The sequence below is a fragment of the Musca domestica genome, unplaced genomic scaffold (genome assembly GCF_030504385.1).
Source record: "Musca domestica strain aabys unplaced genomic scaffold, Musca_domestica.polishedcontigs.V.1.1 1, whole genome shotgun sequence".
Classification (NCBI taxonomy): Eukaryota; Metazoa; Arthropoda; class Insecta; order Diptera; family Muscidae; genus Musca; species Musca domestica.
The window spans coordinates 24,458,647-24,478,378 of record NW_026712114.1 but is presented as its reverse complement, the minus strand read 5'-3'; the positions used below and the strand labels follow the sequence as shown (position 1 = coordinate 24,478,378).

Genomic DNA, 19,732 nt, shown 5'->3' with positions numbered 1-19,732 from the left:
GTAAAATTCTAAGAAACAAATAAATTCTAAAATTCTGTCTTTTTGTTGTAATCTTGATATTCTTCGAACGAATTGAGATATAAGGCTAAAAGTTTGCACACATGTGTATTTTGTGAGAAGGCGGGTTAAGATCTTAAATGTGTCATGTCGGTGCACGTGTTCGTACAGCCCCCATATAACGGTACCTCCCGATATCCGGTATTTTGATGATTTTAGCGACATTATTTATCCGAATTGTTTCAAATTTCGTATTCGAAGTTTGTAATGGGTACTTCAGCTTATGCCTAAAAATTTCGTATTCAGGTCCGTTTTTCGTATAGCTCCCGTATAAAAGAATAAGGGTATTTTTCGTAATTTTTTGAAATTTTGAAGTTCTTTCCAAATGGTGGAGGGCCGACCATAGCTGCGTTTTTACTTGTTATTATTATAGTCACATTAATGGACTTTAAGTAGAGGTTTCAGATCTATGTTTGGGTATTTTTTAAGACATCATTTTATGTAGGTTTTATGAATTTTGGATGGATTTAAGCAAGAACGTTTGGAGCTTACAGATGGAACTTAAATATCTATAATTTTGACCTTTTGCGGGGGAGGTATTAGGAGGGTGGACCGATATATTCCATCTTAACACCAGATCTTCAGTTTATAAAAATATTGGGATGTGTGAAATTTTAAGATTATCGGATTCTTACGTCACACTTTATATAATATATAATTATTAAAATTTTTAAAAATTTCTACTCTTTTTGGGGGAGGCACTTGATAGAGTGGACCGATATTATCCATTTTTGCACCTGATCGATAACTGAGGCAAATATTAGGATTTGCAAATTAGGAGCAAAATCGGATTATCCCTTATTTTTCTGTGCTAAAAATTTATTTTTTGAATATTGCGACCTTTTTTGTGGGAGGTGCCACAAGGAGTGGACCGATATTGCCCATCTTCGAACTCGATCTAAGTTTGACAAAAGTATTACGATGTACCAATTTGAACCAAATCGGATACTCCCTTCGAGAGTTATCGTGCGCTCCAGCCAGACAGACGGACGGACGGACATCGCTAGATCGACTCCAAATGTCCTGAAGCGAATTTGGCCCAAAGAGACCTAGGGTCTAAAAGCGTTATTTCGACTAGGCACGTTTTGACAGTATCAATACCCAATATCTTTGGTATTAAAAGTCTCACTTTTCCCAAACATTGGCTCCAATTATTTTACACAGTTTCATCATTGCTTTTGAAATAAAAAAACAAACTCTCCGACCGAATTCCCAACTGATTATTCGTCCATCCCCCACATTTCCTTGTAGACACAACGTCAGACAGTTAAATGAACAGCAAACCGCAACGCTAAGGGCAATGTCGTTGCGTTGAGTTGCATTGTGGGGAACTTACAACCATTCTTGCCACTTGGTTAGTTGGATAACTGTCTGCTGGCATAGATGGTAAAAAGGAGAAGAAGAAGAAAAAAACACAAGCACATCCGTTGCTGTGGTTCATTTCCGTATCCGTTTAAAATTAAGGTCAAACATCAGTGCTCACACCCGTTGCTCTTGTTACCCACAACTGAAGTGACTAAACAATGTGATGGCGTTAAATAAATGGAGTTCTGCTATATCCCAGTTAAAAATATTAGAAAGAAAGGGGTGCTATAAAAGTTAAATGAAAATTGTTTAGGGAAATCTTTGAAGATTTTCCAACATCTTTCAACTGAGGAATTTAATATTCATCCGAAGTCAAGGTCGGAGTTTGAGTCTTAGGCTCGATTCAAAATGTGTATGCCATATTATTTATGTTCATTTCGAGCAAAAACATTTTCTGGCTTTGGTTATGGACATCCAACTCCGGCTTTGATACAAAAAATCGTCGACAACTACTTGCTTAAGGCTAGATCATATGCTAATGTTTGCTGGGATATAAATTGATTGTACAAATTGTTCAGTTAAGTACTTACTCACGCTTTGCGATGATTGTCTCTTGTTAGAATTTGTTTAATGTTCTATCGTTGGAATATAGCTAGGAACAATACAGTAATTCATAATAATTTTCAAATTTATTAGAATTATAATTTTTATGATTTGAAAAAATACATTAAAAGTTGCATACTATCGCAAAATATGTGGATGATGATAAATACCTAAATTAAATTTTGTTTAATTGAAGATTTAATGGGACTTGGTGAAATATCATTGTATACAATTTTAAGGTGTGTTCATAGCAATACTGTGCAACAAGGTTTTTGAGTGGTGTAAATTGTTAATTATTATGACGTGATTAATTGGTTACTTATCGCCCTATAATATATGAAGATATATCGTTATATCCCTGTAGCTTTGCTTTAAAGAAACATGTTTTCAGTTAAATCGGATGAAAAATGTTTGTTTGAACATTTCGTCCTTAAAACTAAATTCCTTCAATGTCCTTCTTGTTTCTTAAACCATTGCAAAAGTGTAACAACAAACGTGAAATCGGATGGAGATATATATGGGAGCTATATCCAAATCTGGTCCGATATCTATACAATTTAGCAGAGGTATATCTATGCTGCATTTGATATTTGGCACCAAAACCACACCTTAGATACAAAATCGGAAATTCCAAGTTTCAGCTCAATTGGTTGGAAATTTAAAAAAAAAGTTGATCTTTAAAAAATATATTTAAAAACCAGTAAAGATAGTCTTAAAGTCGGGCGGGGCCGACTTTATGATACCCTACACCACTTTGCTAATTTAGTAGAGCTCCGCATATCTACTAAATGTTTTTATGGGAGAATTCAATCATACACCCTATGATTATAATTATAATTTAAAGTTCAAAGGACTAAATATGCCGAAGCATTTGTATCTTTTAAATTCGGACTTGTATTGCCCATTTGGTGCACAATTAATTTGAAATCGGGTAAAAATATATATGGAAGCTATACCCAAATCTGAACCGATCTTGACAAAATTTGGCAAAGATATTTCTGAGTTGTATTTGATATATTTCCACAAATACTGTTATCACAGGGTGCATATTACGGCTGCGGAGGACAAAAATAACAAATCGGATGAACGATATATATATGGGAGCTATAGTTATATCTGAACCGATTTCGATCAAATTAGGCATACTCCAGACTTTGGCATACTCCATACTTTGGCCATTCCATACTATTCGGACTGATATTACACGTTTGGTGCACAATAAAAGGCAAATCGGACGAAGATATATATGGGATCTATATCTAAATTTTGACCAATTATCTCCAATTTCAATAGGGTTCGTCCTTGGGCCAAACAAATGACTTGTGCAAAATTTCGTGTGGATAGGGCAATAAATGCGAACTGTACTTTGTTTACAAAAATACATGGACAGACGGACATGCATAAATCGACTCAGAATGTGATTCTATGCAGATCATCAAAAGGAACTATGGGTCTATCTCGTTTCCTTTTGCCTGTTACAAACAAATGCACAAAGACATAATACCCTGACCACCTTGTGGTGTAGGGTATAAAAACGGGAGGTAAAGCTACACAGACACAGTACCAAATGTGGTTTAAAATTTCAGAGTTCCATACTCGTGTAATACAATGTGAGATTTCCACAAAAGGACAGACAGATGGATATCGTTTAATCGATTAAGAATTGTATGGGATCTGAGGGGTCTCAAATAATATTTCGAGATGTTGAAAAATTAATGGAATATAGTGGTTGGCTGATAAGGTCCATTTAGTCCATTGTGTTCATCCTAGGAGGAAGAAGTAGTGGTGATATGAATAGAAGATAGAGTTGTAGACATTAATTGGTTGTTGGGTTGTTTGACTAGCGAGGATATGCTTAAAGCAAACTGATAGATAATGGGATCTACTTTTACAAGCCTAGGTATCTTGTTTGAAAACATGGGAAATCTGCATAGTTGGTTATCAATCATATCTACCTCTTCTTCATTTCCATGTAGTCCACATTGGTCTTGACTAAGATTAATATAAAATTTTAAGGTCAGATTTCTAATACCGAAGGGTATGCCTGACGCGATTCTGAGATCGGACCTACTAATTGCTAGAAAGAAACAGGCCCATCTTCTCAAGAATGACGATCAGACGGCCTTAGATACCAGCCTCTTCGAAGAAAGCATTTTTGAAGCGACATAAGCGTGTAGGGGGTAATATAAGTTTGATTGGGCAATCATTTAGGTAACATCTCGAAATATTGGTCTTAGACATAGGATATTATGTATGGATTTTCCTATCTCGCCGACCTGAGTCGAGTGGGTTGTCCATGTTAATTTGTTATCTCGCTACAGGTCCCGATTCACACGAAATTTAGTATGAAGTTAAATGTATGGCTATTGATGGAGGAGATGATCGCAAAAAATGTAGGGGTTCAAATGGACCAAAAGTAGAAACATTTCCTTTTGTCCTACAGGTCTCAATTATATACAAATTCACGGGGAATTTTGCATGGGGTAAGGATGTAGGATGGGACAGAAGTCATGCTCATGGTCATCGGATAATATTTAACGTCTGAAAACGACCATAACTTTTTTATAAAAAATAAAAAAAGGAGTAAGTTCGGCCGGCCCGAACTTTGAATATCCTCCACCATTTGAAACCTTTGGCACGAGTTATGGCCTTCAAACGGCCAATGAAATCGTCACACGCTGCCCAAATGTGGCTCTGCGGTATTTTAGCCCATTCCCGGCGAAGCGCTAGCTTGAGGTGATCGACACTTTGGTAATTTTTATTGCCAACCTTTCTTTCCAAAATACTCCAGACACAATAGTCCAACGGATTGGTATTCGTAGATTTTGATAGCCATTGCGCACAAATGAAGCGAGGAACCTCATTTTGTAACCATTATTGGGTGGCGCGTGGTGAGTCCTGTTGGAACGTCTAAAGTCTGCGGCCAAAATGTTTGCGTGCACAAGGCTTCAATACACCTTCCAAAATATTTTCGCGATAATTATCGGCGAAGTAACTCTTTAGCTCTTTCAGTCTATTTTCTTTCTGTTGCGGTGTAAGTTCTTGAACTTCTTGGAATTTCAATGGCTTTACCCCGAGGTGATTTTTCAATATGGAATATTGCGATATGTTCAGCTCACGAGCCATTTTCCGGCCCCTGCGTCGGGGTTTCGATCAAGTCGCTTCTTTACTTTTCGAACTACTTCTGCTGATGTTGCTGTTTTCTTCCGTCTACTTCCTTGACGTCGGTCTACGTTACCAGTATCACGGTAACGAGCGATGGTATGAGACACAAAAGATTCATTCCCATTTAAATGCTGGAGTGCTCTAACTATAGCCACCTGTGGTTTTCCAGCCAAATATGAAGAAATCACACTATCACGCTTGAATTCCATCACGAATAACTTTTTTTCTGGAAAATTCTCACTAAAATGCTTTTGTAGGCTTGTAAACGATATAACGAGCTGCCAGTGGAATAATTTTAACCGCTGTCGGACGAGTGGCTTAGAAATGACAGCAGTTTGAGATATGAGCATCTTTGTAACGGTCATAAGTTACATTTTCGTTTATTTGTGATTTCGTCAGGATTAAAAGTTTTTGCGGTTTGGTGGAAATTTTCGTATTTTGACATAAACCTTATGTCTTATTTTACCCGTTAAATATTGTCCGATGAGCAAATGGTAGGCTTCTGACCAGCCCTAAATTCTAGCCCCATGCTAACTTCCGCGTCGTTTGGTATATAATTGCCACCTGTAGAGCAGCTGTAAAATCAGGAAATTTTCAGTTTTTGGTCCATTTCAACCCCTAAATATTTTGCGATTATCTCCAAAATAATAGGCTTCTCTTCTGACCCTAACCCTAACTCCATCTTGATTTGGTGAAGATCGGGCCACGATTGCAACCTGTAGTGTGATTACATATTAACATGCACAGACGGACGGACGAACGGCTATACATAGCTACATCGACTCAGCTCGTCGAAATAGGAAGATCCATACATAGTATCCTATGTCGGGGACCAATATTTCGTACATAATTTTTGGCCCAATCAAACTTATAGTACACCCAACACATAATGTTGTAGGGTATAATTATCCATTTCACCATAAATATAACTACAAGCTATGTTATTTCATTGCAATCCATTCAGCTAAGTAATTTCATCACCACTAAATTTTGGGAAGAATATATTTGAGATTTGATCTGGAAAACGCCAAACTCATACTTGCACTTTATTGGCGCCCAAACTCGTTTCGGTGGTGTTGAAAGAATAATAGATTCAATACAGACACTTAAATTGCTATTGTATATTTCAAGTTTTGCGCAACTAATTGACTGGAAAGATGCATTTCGACTGGATTCGAAAAAAAATATTTACTTTTTTTTTCTTAATAAATATGTATATCACTTTTATCAAGCGTGCATTAGATTTAATTTCGTTTTCTACTATTAATTATTCATAAACAAAAAGAAACTAGAAAAAAATTATTTCAAATATATTCAATAACATTTAAAAGAAATTCGATAGTAAATAGAGAAAAAAAAACAGGTTTCATGCTACTCATGTTCCATAAAATCAATAGCAATAACCTGCCCCACTGTTCCACTAGACATTCTTTCTAGTTAAATAAATAACAATCAATTGTTTTTGTTTTTTTTTTTTTCAAACTAAAACGATATTTTGTTATTGCTTTATTCGTTCAAATATCTCGAATCGATTTCGAGAATACTTTGTCCGGACCAACAAAAAAAAATGAAAAAAACAACAAATGTGCATTATAAAATATTCAATTGATTGATTTAGAAGTTTAGAGTAGTTTGGCCAACTTACCCTCCTTTGAAAAACCTTTAAAAACTTTTGCATTGTTGTTGCTGTCCATCGCATTGAAAGCCATTAAGTTTTGTTTTCGTGCAGTTGAGCCACTGCCTCGAATGACATTGTTGTCCATTTTTATTCCAGCTAAACTATTGCCAATAATGGTATCAGCTTCAACTAAACCACCACCAAGACCTCCTGCACCACCACCACCTCCACTATACATATCCGCCACAAATGGTATATCTATTTGGAGTAGAAAACAAAAGGACATCGCAATACAGAATGATCAATCATTTTTCCACCTCTTCCTCCAACCCCTCCCCACCCATGGAAAAGCCATTCATTGCATTTCCGGCGCCAATTTACCTGTAGCTTTGTTGGTCTTTTTCATTTCCATAATTTCATTATTTGGTATGAATTTGAATTTGCCACGAAATCCTTTTGCCGTTACATTGGAACTGGCATTGAATTCGATTAAAAGATCCGGCCCCGTGCTGAGGATGTGTCGGTTGCCGCTCGACGAATTGCCACACAGGACATCGATTACAGCGTTCATGTTGAGCGATTCAGCATCGAAGATGGTTAGCTTGTCTAAATTGCAACTGTAAGTTATTTGTACAGAAAAAATAATTTAATTTGAAAGATGCTTTTTTTTAGTTAAATACCTTTCACCATCTCTGGGAATTTCCAATTCTTCGAATATAAGTTCAACACGGGTTTCAGGCCTGAAAATTACATAATAATAATAAAAGATACAAAATAAGAAGTAGCAAGTAAAAAAGCAGTAAGTTCGGCAGGGCCGAGCATGAAAACCCGTTATGTGGGGTTTATACGATATTTTGGACCTATATAGACAATTCCCTTTCAGGGGGTAAAGTGCCCACAAATAACTCCTCGTGTGGATTTTCAGACTATTCTATTAGAAAATGTGGCTAAAATCATCAAAATACGGGGGTACCGTTATGTGGGGGCTATACGATATCGTAGATCTATATAGATAATAATAAGATAATAATAACGGAATGACGAACTTAATAAACCTTCCATACTATGTATGGTGGAGGGTATAAAAACGACGTTAAGCTCAGTAGAGTCAAAGTTTTTGTACAGATCCAAACAAACATTTTGGAGCCGAATAGAACATTAAAAGGCAGATGGACGAACACATAGTAATACTACAAGGGCATATAATTTTATCCTGATCAAGAATACTTTAAAGGGTCTAATATGAGTACTTCGTTCGAATAAAAACTTAAGACAAAAACAAAATGAGACATTTCGAAAATACTTGTATTATACCCTCTGCATAAACAGCAACCTAAAAATAATGCCAAATATATATGCCCTGCATTACCAGTAAGCTGAAAAATAATGGATTGTTCCTATAAAGCATTCATGGTAAAATATTAATGATTTTTTTTGTCAAAATCCCGTGGGAATCACATTACAGCCACCGTAGCTGGAAAAGGTGACCAGGATATCCAAGAAATTCTAGAAAGGGACTGTCGCACTATTGAGGCAAAACCCTTCCAAAATTAGAGGAGAGGATCTGCCTCGAAAAAAGAATAAGAGGCCGAAATATAAGGTTTAAAAAAATTAAAAGCTGTATCTTCGGCCGGGGCGAACTTTGAATACCATCCATCATTTGGAACCACTTTGGAAATTTTTTTAACAAAAAAATAATAATATAATAATAATAATAATAATAATAATAATAATAATAATAATAATAATAATAATAATAATAATAATAATAATAATAATAATAATAATAATAATAATAATAATATAATAATAATAATAATAATAATAATAATAATAATAATAATAATAATAATAATAATAAAATAATAATAATAATAATAATAATAATAATAATAATAATAATAATAATAATAATAATAATAATAATAATAATAATAATAATAATAACAATAATAATAATAATAATAATAATAATAATAATAATAATAATAATAATAATAATAATAATAATAATAATAATACAATAATAATAATAATAATAATAATAATAATAATAATAATAATAATATAATAATAATAATAATAATAATAATAATAATAATAATAATAATAATAATAATAATAATAATAATAATAATAATAATATAATAATAATAATAATAATAATATAATAATAATAATAATATAATAATAATAATAATAATATAATAATAATAATAATAATAATAACAATAATAATAATAATAATAATAATAATAACAATAATAATAATAATAATAATAATAATAATAATAATAATAATAATAATAATAATAATAGAATAATAATAATAATAATAATATAATAATAATAATAATAATAATAATAATAATAATAATAATAATAATAATAATAATAAAATAAATATAATAATAATAATAATAATAATAATAATGATAATAGTAACAATAAATAAATAAAAAATTCTGTTAAAATCATCAAAATACCGAATATAGGGAGGTACGCTTATACGAAGGCCTATACATGCATAGATAATTTTCTGTTATAGGCTGTAGTACCCATTAGGAACTTCAAATACCTAATTTGAGAAAATTCCGGAAGATAATGCTGCTAAAATCATCTGAAGACCGAATATAGGGGGTACCTTTATATGGGGGCTATACGAAGACCTGGCCCTGTATAGAAAATTTTTTGTCACAGACTGAAGTATTCATAAGGAACTTTAAATACGACATTTAAAACAAATCTGCTAAATAATGCATCTAAAATCAAGACGATACCGAATTTAACGAGGTACCGATATATGGATGTCATACGAAGACCTGGACCTGCATAGACAATTTTCTTTCAGAGAGTGTGGTACATATTAGCAACTTTAAACACATAATATGAAACAATTCCGATAAATAGTGTCGCTAAAATCATTATTTATTAAAAGGAACAAGGGAGGTACGAAGACCTAGACCTGGTATAGACAATTTTCTGTCATAGACTCTAGTACTCATTAGGAACTTCAAATACGAAATTTGAAACAATTCCGATGAATAATGTCGTTAAAATCATCAAAATACCCATTTTTAATACGAAACACACATTTGGGTAAAATTTCATCCACCTACTTTAATTCGTTCGGAATCTGGAGGAAGTGGACGGAAGAAAACACCAACATCAGCAGAAATGGTTCGAAAAGTAAAGAAGCGACTTGATCGAAACCCGCGTTGCTGTGGCCGAAAAATGGCTCGTGATCTGAACATATCGCAATATTACATTCGGCAAATATCGAAAAATGAGCTCGGGGTAAAGCCATTGACATTCCAAAAAGTGCTAGAGCTTACACCGCAAGAGAAAGAAAATAGACTCAAAAGAGCTAAAGAGTTGCTTTGCTTGGCCGAAAGTGGTGAACTGCCGAATGTGGTTGTCTCCGATGAGAAAACATTCGTTATCCAGCAGTTTGTAAACAAACAAGATGATCGTGTTTACTTGCCAAAGAGGTTAGCTGAAAATGTGCACCTTCGGTTGGCCACAAGAACTCAAGCGCCGGCTATGGTGATGGTGTGGGCCGCCATTGAAGGCCATAATTGGCCGTTTGAAGGTCATAATTCGTGCCAAAGGTGACCAATTCGAACAAATCTAAGCTTATTCTAAAAGCAGGACAATTTATTCTGTCCTCCAAGTAAAACATAATTCTCCTACAACTTATTTTACGTATTGAAAAATTATCTTTCGACTTACCTTCCTATAAATTTATATGAACACTTGATGTGGGCAGGATATTTGGCTGGAAATCGTGGGGAATGAAAATTCTTCCATATTTCCAGTGCTTTGGGTGAAACATCCGGATTGGCAAAGAAGTAATAATCGCAATAGGTGCCGGGTATAAGGCGTCCATCATTCTTAAAGCGTTCTGCGAAAAAGAAAATCCAGCACAATAACAACTCACCTCACATTCCCCCTCCGCCAAACACCCATTCGTCAACTTACCCTTTTTTAAAAATCGATATTCAACGGTGACATTCAAATTCCAATTATCGATTTTCTCTTGCAATGGCTTTGCCTCCTTATCGCCTGGTGAAGATGTCGCCGGCAGAGGTGTTGGCGATGGGGGCAGTTGTTTGTTATTGAAACGTAAACGCACAGCAAACACTTTGCCTGAACTATAAATAAATTGATGAGGTGATAAATCATGCGAATTCATGAGGGTCGTGGTAGAAATGTTGCCAAGCGTTGTCACATTGGGAAGGTGGCCAATATTAGATATGCTGCCAGAGGGAGGACTGGATGTTGCAGTAGCGTTACTTAGTGGTGGTGGTGACGTTGTTGTGACATTTGTGGTAATGTTGTTGGATTTCGCTACATGAAAGGAGGCAGTCGTGCTGGCTGTGGTGCTGTAATTGCAGAATATATACTCAGGCTGTGTGGTGTTCTCAACAACTGCTTCACGTAAATATGGAAAAATTTCAATGTAATCCAAACAGCTGCAAATATCAAGATGAGATGGCAAAAAATAAAAAAAAAAATTGAGAACAAACGGAAACGGAAGCTATAAAAAGCAAAACTAACAACTACAAATTGCCTTGAATATTGAAAATAAAAATAAGTTGTTTTTGTATGTAAATTTTTATTGATTTATTTGAATGGTAAATAATACGTAACAAATTTAGAAATATATATTTTCTTTCAATTCTCTTCCCCTTCTGGCATATCTTTACGTTTCCTCACACCACATAACAAATGACAGAAAGCCGGATAATCAATCATGGGAGGATCTTCTAAGTTTTTGGGCTTGGCCAATGGAGCATGTTTCAGAGCTGCTTTGGCTTCTGAATCGGAGAGACGATCTCCATAACTTGTCAATTCTTCAAACATTCTGTAAAACAATATTTCATTAAGTATTTGGATTTAAAACTAAGTTCCTTTTTTTGTTTGTGAGTTTGTGCTTCAAATTACCTTTTTTCTTCAATTTTTCCAGTCCCATATAAATCCCATTTACTCCATGCCTCCAGAAGCACATCTTCGGGATCTAGCTCGACTGTTCGAAAACTCATCAGTTCTACAAAGGAGTCCAAATTTAGAGGGTCTTTAGCCTGAAAGGAAATTGTTTTGGATTTAAAAATGCGAATATTAAGACTTAACTAATATGACGTAAGGTATTTTACAAAATGAGGAATTATTTTAAAAAATGTCGGATCTGGGACTCAAAACCCCAATCCTCAACGTGTGCCTATTTTTTGAGGTGTGGTCACTGGGCCTTATAGTTTCGAAAATTAGGTTAACCAGTTAAGACTTTAAAATGGAATTCGCGAGGCTGTCAAGGACATAAAGCAGCCTCTTTGCTATTTGGTTATTTTAAATTTCATGGAAAGGATATGACACTGAAAGCGAGCTGATATTGTTTGTATTATTAACATGTTTATTATTACGAAACAAGCATCGGATCATTTACCTCAAAAATGAAATATTTCATTGAATTTAAAACCATTGGTAAGGATCCGAACTCATTTTGAGTTTATATTTTGTAGATTTTCAAATATACAATTAAATATATTTTATATATATATATCAGAACTCCGGCTGAGAGAACATAAAAATTTGAGCAACTTCTGGGAAAAGCTTATAAATGTAGTACGAATAAATGATAAAATTATTTTTCTAAATTAGTGTTATATGTGAGGTCCGTTTGGATTTTTTTTTTACGGAATTGTCTCGAAGAATTTATGTTAGATATATTTCTTTGGCAAGATATTAATTATTCTTTGAAAAGTACATATTTTCACTTCCAAATCAATAACATTTTTTATTTACTTGAAAATCTTGAAAAGAGCTCTTACATCCCATACGAAACACTCATTACTCTGACTTTTTTTTTTGGGAAATTTTTTTGAATCGAGTTTATAATTATTCCCTCCACCATGGAATGGATTAGCATAAAATTCTATGTCGATTTAGCCATGACCGTCAATCAGTCTGTATGTATGGCTTTCTGTGGAACACGCTCCAGCTTCCAAATGAAATAAAAAAGGGTGGATATTTTATCTAGATGTTTTCTGCATGATTTTTATACACTCCACCATACTATGGAGTGTATATTAACTTTGTCATTCCGTTTGTAACTCATCGAAATACTCATGTCAGACTAAACAAAGTATATATAATCTTGATCAGGGTAAATTTTAAGTCGATTTAGCGATGTCCGCCTGTCTGTCCCCATAAAACGGTGCCTCTCAATATTCGGTATTTTGATGATTTTAGCGTCATTATTCACCAGAATTGTTTCAAATTACGTATTTAGAGTTCGTAATGGGAACTATAGTCAGTGACAGAAAATTGTCTATACAGGTCCAGGTCTTCGTATAGGGCCTTACATCAGTACCTCCCTATATTCGATATTTTGACGATTTTAGGTACAATACCCACCGAAATTGTTTGAGTTGTCGTATTTGAATTTCGTATTGGATGCTACAGCCTGTGACAGAAAATTGTCTATGCTGGTCCAGGTCTTCGCACAGCTCCGATATAACGGTATCTCCCTACATACCATATTTTGATGATTTTAGCTTCACCGTTTATTTCTAGTTTCGAATTTAAATATGGTAATGGCTTATGACAAAGAATGCCTATGTAAGTCCACGTTTTATAAACCCCAATATAACGGCTATATTCGGTTAAATTTTAACAGAATTTTTTAAGGATTTTATTTTTTGAAAATTTCCAAATTTGTTACAAATGGTGGAGGGTATTCGAAGTTTAGCCGGCCGAACTTACTGCTTTTTAACTTGTACTGGCAGATTTAAAAACAAATTAAACATAATTGGATATTTTAAGGGAGATATACCAAGTTTGAAAATCATCGCTGACTTGTTCCGCAAGTTATGACAGATATAAATAATGAAAATTGGGACGCTTTGTGGGGAATTTTCACACAAAAAATTGTGTTAGTAGAAATATTAGAATGAGCAAAATTTAGAAATAATCGTATATTATAAGCGTTTTGTTATTAAAATTGTTGACTCCTTTGTATGGGAGGTGGGCTGATATATTCTATCTCACTTCAATTCCTGTGTTAATTAAAATATTGAGACGTACCAAATTTAAGGACAATCGGATAGTTATTTTGAATTTAATCAGAGTTTTAACTGTTAATCAAATTTTTAACCTTTTATAGGGGAGATATGAGAACGAGTGGGCTGATAAATTCCACATTTACATAAGATCTCTGGTTTAAGAAAAATATTAAGATATACCAACTTTGAAAAAAAATTCTCTGAAAAATCGTTTCACATCAGAAATCAAATGCTTTCGCATTCTATGAGCATTTTGGTTATTAAAAATGTTAAATCCTTTGAGGGGGGATACCAGAAGAAGTGGTACCTCTAGATCTTTCATAATTCAAAATATGAGGATGTGTGAAATTTGAACAGAATCGGTTGCTTATTTCAAAATTCATGAGAGATATAATTATTCAAAATGTTTACCCGCTGGTCAGTACAATATATATTTTATCTTAAAAACTTATAGGCCATTGGACCCTTAGTTCACATTTTATAAGGGTTATAGTTATTCAAAAAGTCAACTCTTTCTGGACGAGAAACTTAATTGAGTGTGCCGATATTGTCCTATTTGAACCTGATCCAGCACTGATACAAAATATTGGTATTTGCAAATTTTGAAAAAATTGGATGATCCTGTCATGTTCTATTTGGAAAATTACTTTCTATGAAAATGTTGAGCTTTTGTAGTTTGACGAGAGTTATCATGTGCAACAGCCAGACGGACCTAGATAAATTCCAAATGTCCTGAAACTAATTTGATCCAAAGAGACCTAGGGTCTAAAACCGTTATTTCGATAAAACACGTTTCGACCGTATTAAATGATATATACCTATTTATAGCTAGAAATTTATTTTCCATTTTAATAAATACATTAAGAATGAAATAATTATGTATTTAAAAAAACTTTATTCCTAGATATATTATTTATTCTGAGACTTATGGCGAAATTTGATGTAGATTATTTCCTCCTTAATGGTTAAATGGTTAAATTATAGACCAAAATGAAGATTTTTGACACGAAATGTTAGCGAACTCTTTAAACAAAGTTTGTCAAAAACATAATAGCTAAAAAATCACCCCTCGTTTAAATAATAGGTCCAAAAAATATCTGATTTTCTTCAATCTTATCACCTTGAAATATTTTTGCCTTGTAAAAATTTATTATCTTCAAACTTATTTAAATATATAAGATCAAGTAAAAACGTGGGATATATTGGTTAACTCGTTCTGTAAATATATCTGATAAAATGAGTCTAATGCCGTATATAGTTGAACTTTGGAGCGCCCAATTAGAACACAATATTGAGATCGGAAATATAAGATCAAGTAAAAACGTAATGATAAACAGTTTTTTCTTGCCTAGAATTAGAAGGCATGTGGTTTCAACAAGACGGCGGCATTTATCGCAACAATTATCCAAAACGGTCATTGAAAATTTTGTTAAAATATCACATGTGTGCTAGAAAAGCTTGTAGGATATCTGTTCCACACACAACTTTATTCTGTCTTCTTTACGATGTATTAACGTTTCACAATTTTATTGTAAATATGTGTGAGTTCTAGTTGGGAAACCCTTTATATTTATTAGACTTAGGTCAGGAGTGAACATTGGAAATATTAACCAACTGTTTTCATACCTTTCCCCAAATGGTAAATTTTTTCGCATTAACCGTTGGTCCGCACAAAGGATAACAAATTTTAATAATAAAAAATTTTGCACAATTTCTATAGTTCTTCAAGAAACTGACTGATGTTTGCTATCGGAGTATTCGCAACTTATCTTACTTAAATCAATTTCTTTTTCATATTTTCCAACCGATTTCTGTAATCAGGGATTTCATACTCATATTGTGACCAATCGCAATAATTATCAAATAAGGGCTCCTTATGATAGAGCGTATTTTTGAAAAAAATGTTAAATATGTCAGTTTAATACAAATTGTGTAATTTCTGATGTAATTATTTCATTAAAATGTAAATATATATTAGCCTCTCCTACCAGTTGCGTTTTTTTATAATATTTTAAATTATTTCTCATTGATTTTCGTATTTCAACTTACCTCTTTTAGCATTTCCTCCAATAACTCCTCGGTCGATTCACAACCCAAGGCTCCAAATGTGAAACGTAGATCATCCTTTGATATCAAACCATCGCAATCGGTATCGAATAATAAAAATACCTACAACATGGTATTCAAACAATTTTAATCCATTTGAAATTTCAAAACATTCACTTAAATTACTTCTTTTAATTCGGCCAATTTTCGTATGTCTAAATCTCGTTCTGCATCAAAATCCTCTGGAGACATTTCCTCTGGTGGCCGATAGGGACCCGAGCTTACTGGTATTTTTAGTGTGGGATTAAATATTTCATTAATCGCTTGCATGGCTTCCGATTCCGTTTCAATTGGCTGCGGAGTGGAGGGTTTACGTGCGGCAGCAACTTTTTGGCGGCGCTAAACGAAGTATTTAAATTTTAATTTTCTTTTTCCTACTAATGCTAATTGACAAAATAAGTATTCGTACCCTTTCCAAATCATCGTAGGAAATTGCATGTTCACTGGTCATTTTGGCACAACAAACACTTGCTGTTGACACGAATATTAATTTCAAATTCAAATTTTCGGTTTTTAAGGATAAGGGAAACAATTATTTTTGTTTTGTTTTTAAGGTTATCCTTAAAAGGACTATTTTCTTTAAATATATGTAATTTTTTGTTCACAGGATATAACTAAAACAGCACCGATTTATATTTTCTTTATTATCCTTTTTGGACGCTCACGTATGTTCACTTACGACCGAGTTCCGAAACTTAACTAAATTTTGTGCATCACAATTTGTCTTTTAATTCAGCAAATCGATCATTGAAGCAACAAAATTTATGATCAGATTTTGGCGATTTTTTGTTTACACATCAAGATTGACACAAATTCTGACATACATATTTTAACCGTGTTGAGGAATATTTGAGGAAAACAAAAATAAAGCCAATTGATTTTTGTCACTGTGTGTGTGTGTGCGGAAAGGTTTATTCAACTCTGACAATTTGTATGCAAAGCATATAATTACAAATATATGTGTAAGACATCATCCTCCTGAGAGAACTAAGATGAATGTCATCGTTCTCTATTCGCAGATTGAACGCTAAAGATGTAATCAGTGATAGATGTTTCTTTCTTTCTGATGGAATGCATTTGATTAAATTTTTATTTGAGAAATATAAAGTAAAGGAAAAGGTGGTTCTACATCGGGTTTGGGCGCCTATAAGGTCTACCATTTGGTCCCTGATTAAAATCCTCTTCTTGAGGTCAAAAAAACTATTTTTGATGTCCACTATTATAACATGTGAAAATTTGGATTTTTATACCCTACAGCACATAGTGGTAACGGTATTATGTATTTGGGCATTTGTTTGTAACATGGAGAAGGCAGACCAATAGTTACTTTTGAGGATCTTCATAGAATAACTTTCTAAGTCGATTTATGAATGTCAGTCCGTCTGTTTATGTGTTTTTGAGAACAAAATGCAGGTTGCATTTATTATCCGATTGAATTGAAAATTTCCTAACAATATTTTTTGGCCCAAGGACGAACCCTATTGAAGTTGGTGAGAATCGGTTCAAATTTAGATAACGCTTCCACATATATCTTCAACCGATTTCGGGTTAATTGTGCCCCAAATAGCCAATATCAGTCCAAATGACCTAAATTTCGGCATGTCCGATCGAGTTCAGTCTAGAAGCAAGTATATGAAATGTGAAGAAAATCTGTTCAAACATAGCTATAGCTCCCATATATATGTTTCATTCGATTTGGGGTTTTAAGTCCTTCACATGCGTAATATGTATTCGACAAAAATGATATTTGGTACCAGACAACTCCTGGAGCTTAAAATACCTCTATCAAATTTTATCAATATCGAATGAGATTAGGATATAGCTCCCACATATATCTTTATCCGATATTAGGTTTATTGTGCACCAAATGGCTATTATCAGCCCATATTGATTGCATTTTGGCACTTCCATCTGAATGCAGCCTAGAAGCAAGTACTTTAAATTTTGGTGAAAATCGGTTGAGAGAAAGCTAAAGCTCACATATATGTGTTTTATCCGATTTGTTGTTAAAGTTCCTCACATGCGTAATATGCACTTCACAACAATGATATTTAATGCAGGGTATAAAATACTGTTCGAAAATACCTTTGAAAGTTTTTATCGTGATGGGTTCAGATTTTTATATAGCTTCAATATACATCTTCATTCCGTCTGTAGCACCTCTAATAATTCGTCGTAAACACCATAAAGTATATATATTCATGATCAGCATAAAATTCAATTTTTCAATATTTATTTTATTCAATGAATATTTTTGTAATAAAATCCGCACTATTTCTGGTACATAGCATGACCTACTTCACATAAATTCCCAATATAAGTTTTTTATACGCTCAGCCATATGGCTACAGAGGATAACGGTTTTAGACCTTATGTACCTTTGGACCAAATCCGTTTCAGGACATTTGGAGTCGATCTAGCGATGATCGTCCGTCTGTCTGGCTGACGCATGATAACTCTCGAAGGGAATATCCGATTTGATCCAAACTTGGTACATTGTAATTTTATTGTCAAACTTAGATCAAGTTCGGAGATGGGCAATATCGGTCCATTCCTTCTGGTACCTCCCCCACAAAATATCAATATTTTAACTGCACAGAAAGAGAAAGGATAATCCAATGTGCTCTAACTTTGCATATCCTAATATTTGCATCAATGCTAGGTCAGGTGCGAAAATGGACAATATCGGTCCACTCCATCAAGTATCTCCCCCATAAACGGTCAAAATTTTGAATAATTACAACTCGTATAAAATGTGATATAACAGTCCGATTGTCTTCAAATTTCACACATCCCAATATTTTTATCAACCCATGGTCTGGTGTTAGGATGGAATATATCGGTCCGCTCCTTCTGGTACCTCCCCCACAAAAGGTCGAAGTTTTCAAAATATATATTTTCCAATATTTTTATAAACCCAAGATCTGGTGTTAAGATGGAATATATCGACCCACTCATTCTGGTACCTCCCACACAAAAGGTCAACATTTTGAATATCCATTAAGTTCATAAAATGCGAAATTGACATCCGATTCTTTTCAGACTTGGTACATCTCAATATTTCTATAAGCAGAAGGTCTGTTATGGTAGAGATCGGACCATTCCTTCTGGTACCTTCCCCACAAAGGGTGAAAGTTTTGAATAACTTAAACTATCATAAAAACAGAAATAAGTAGCCAGTTCTCTTATATTTCACACATTCCATTATTTATACTAAAACAAGATTTGTTATGGAGATGGGATAGATCGGTCCTCTCCTTCTGGTCAAGGGTCAAAATTTTGAACATCAATGAAGCTCATAAAAAGCGGGATTAACATCCGATTCCATTCAGACTTGGTACATCGCAATATTTCAATCAACACAAGATCTATTTGATGATGGTAGAGATCAGACGATCCCTTCGGCTACCTCCTCCACATAGGGTTCAAGATTTAAAAAAACAAAACGCTTAAAAGAAATAAGCATCCAACTCTCTCCAACATACAAACTTTTCTGCTAGCACAAAATCTTTTGTGAAGATGATATATATCTGTGAATCCCATTCTGCTACCTTACCCATAAAGGGTCCCAATTTTCAATACTTTTATCTGTCATAACTTGCGAAACAAGTCAGCGATTCTTTCTATCAACCAGAAATATGAATATTGAATTTATAATTTCACATAAAATTGGATCAAAATGTTCACTTCTCTTGTAATTGAAAATTAAACACGTCGGTCCACTATATTTTCTAAAAACTATCAGATATTTCATATAAAGTGAAGGAAGTAACCAATATAGTAACCAAACCTTATTGAGGAACCTACTCCATAGAGG

General features: G+C 33.7%; 2 protein-coding genes across 3 annotated transcripts in view; both read right to left on the bottom strand.

The window, feature by feature from the left end:
• The window catches only part of LOC101900138 (cubilin), a 225,946-nt gene that overhangs the window by 201,198 nt on the left and 5,016 nt on the right, over window positions 1–19,732 (bottom strand). For both annotated transcript variants that reach the window (XM_020035575.2, XM_059120932.1), the window contains exons 3-7: window positions 10,730–11,223; window positions 10,481–10,652; window positions 7,429–7,488; window positions 7,130–7,365; window positions 6,776–7,006 (exon numbers count right to left, since the gene is read on the bottom strand). In XM_020035575.2, coding sequence (XP_019891134.2) covers window positions 6,776–7,006; window positions 7,130–7,365; window positions 7,429–7,488; window positions 10,481–10,652; window positions 10,730–11,223 — 1,193 coding nt within the window. The remainder of the gene's footprint in view (window positions 1–6,775; window positions 7,007–7,129; window positions 7,366–7,428; window positions 7,489–10,480; window positions 10,653–10,729; window positions 11,224–19,732) is intronic.
• LOC101897962 (myosin regulatory light chain 12A) lies at window positions 11,388–16,662 on the bottom strand. Its single transcript, XM_005180047.4, has 5 exons — window positions 16,325–16,662; window positions 16,042–16,254; window positions 15,859–15,978; window positions 11,696–11,832; window positions 11,388–11,615 (listed from the first exon to the last, which is right to left on the bottom strand). Exons 1-5 carry the CDS (start codon window positions 16,364–16,366, stop codon window positions 11,426–11,428), a joined length of 702 nt encoding a protein of 233 aa, XP_005180104.1. The 5' UTR covers window positions 16,367–16,662; the 3' UTR covers window positions 11,388–11,425.

Bases quoted from the DNA above. Each gene is read 5' to 3' on its own strand.
- LOC101897962 (XM_005180047.4), bottom strand. From the start codon at position 16,366: ATGACCAGTGAACATGCAATTTCCTACGATGATTTGGAAAGG. The intron at 15,979-16,041 runs GTAATTTAAGTG...ACCATGTTGTAG, and splicing joins AATTGGCCGAATTAAAAGAA to GTATTTTTATTATTCGATAC. The intron at 11,833-15,858 runs GTAAGTTGAAAT...ATTTCCTTTCAG, and splicing joins TGGAGGAAATGCTAAAAGAG to GCTAAAGACCCTCTAAATTT.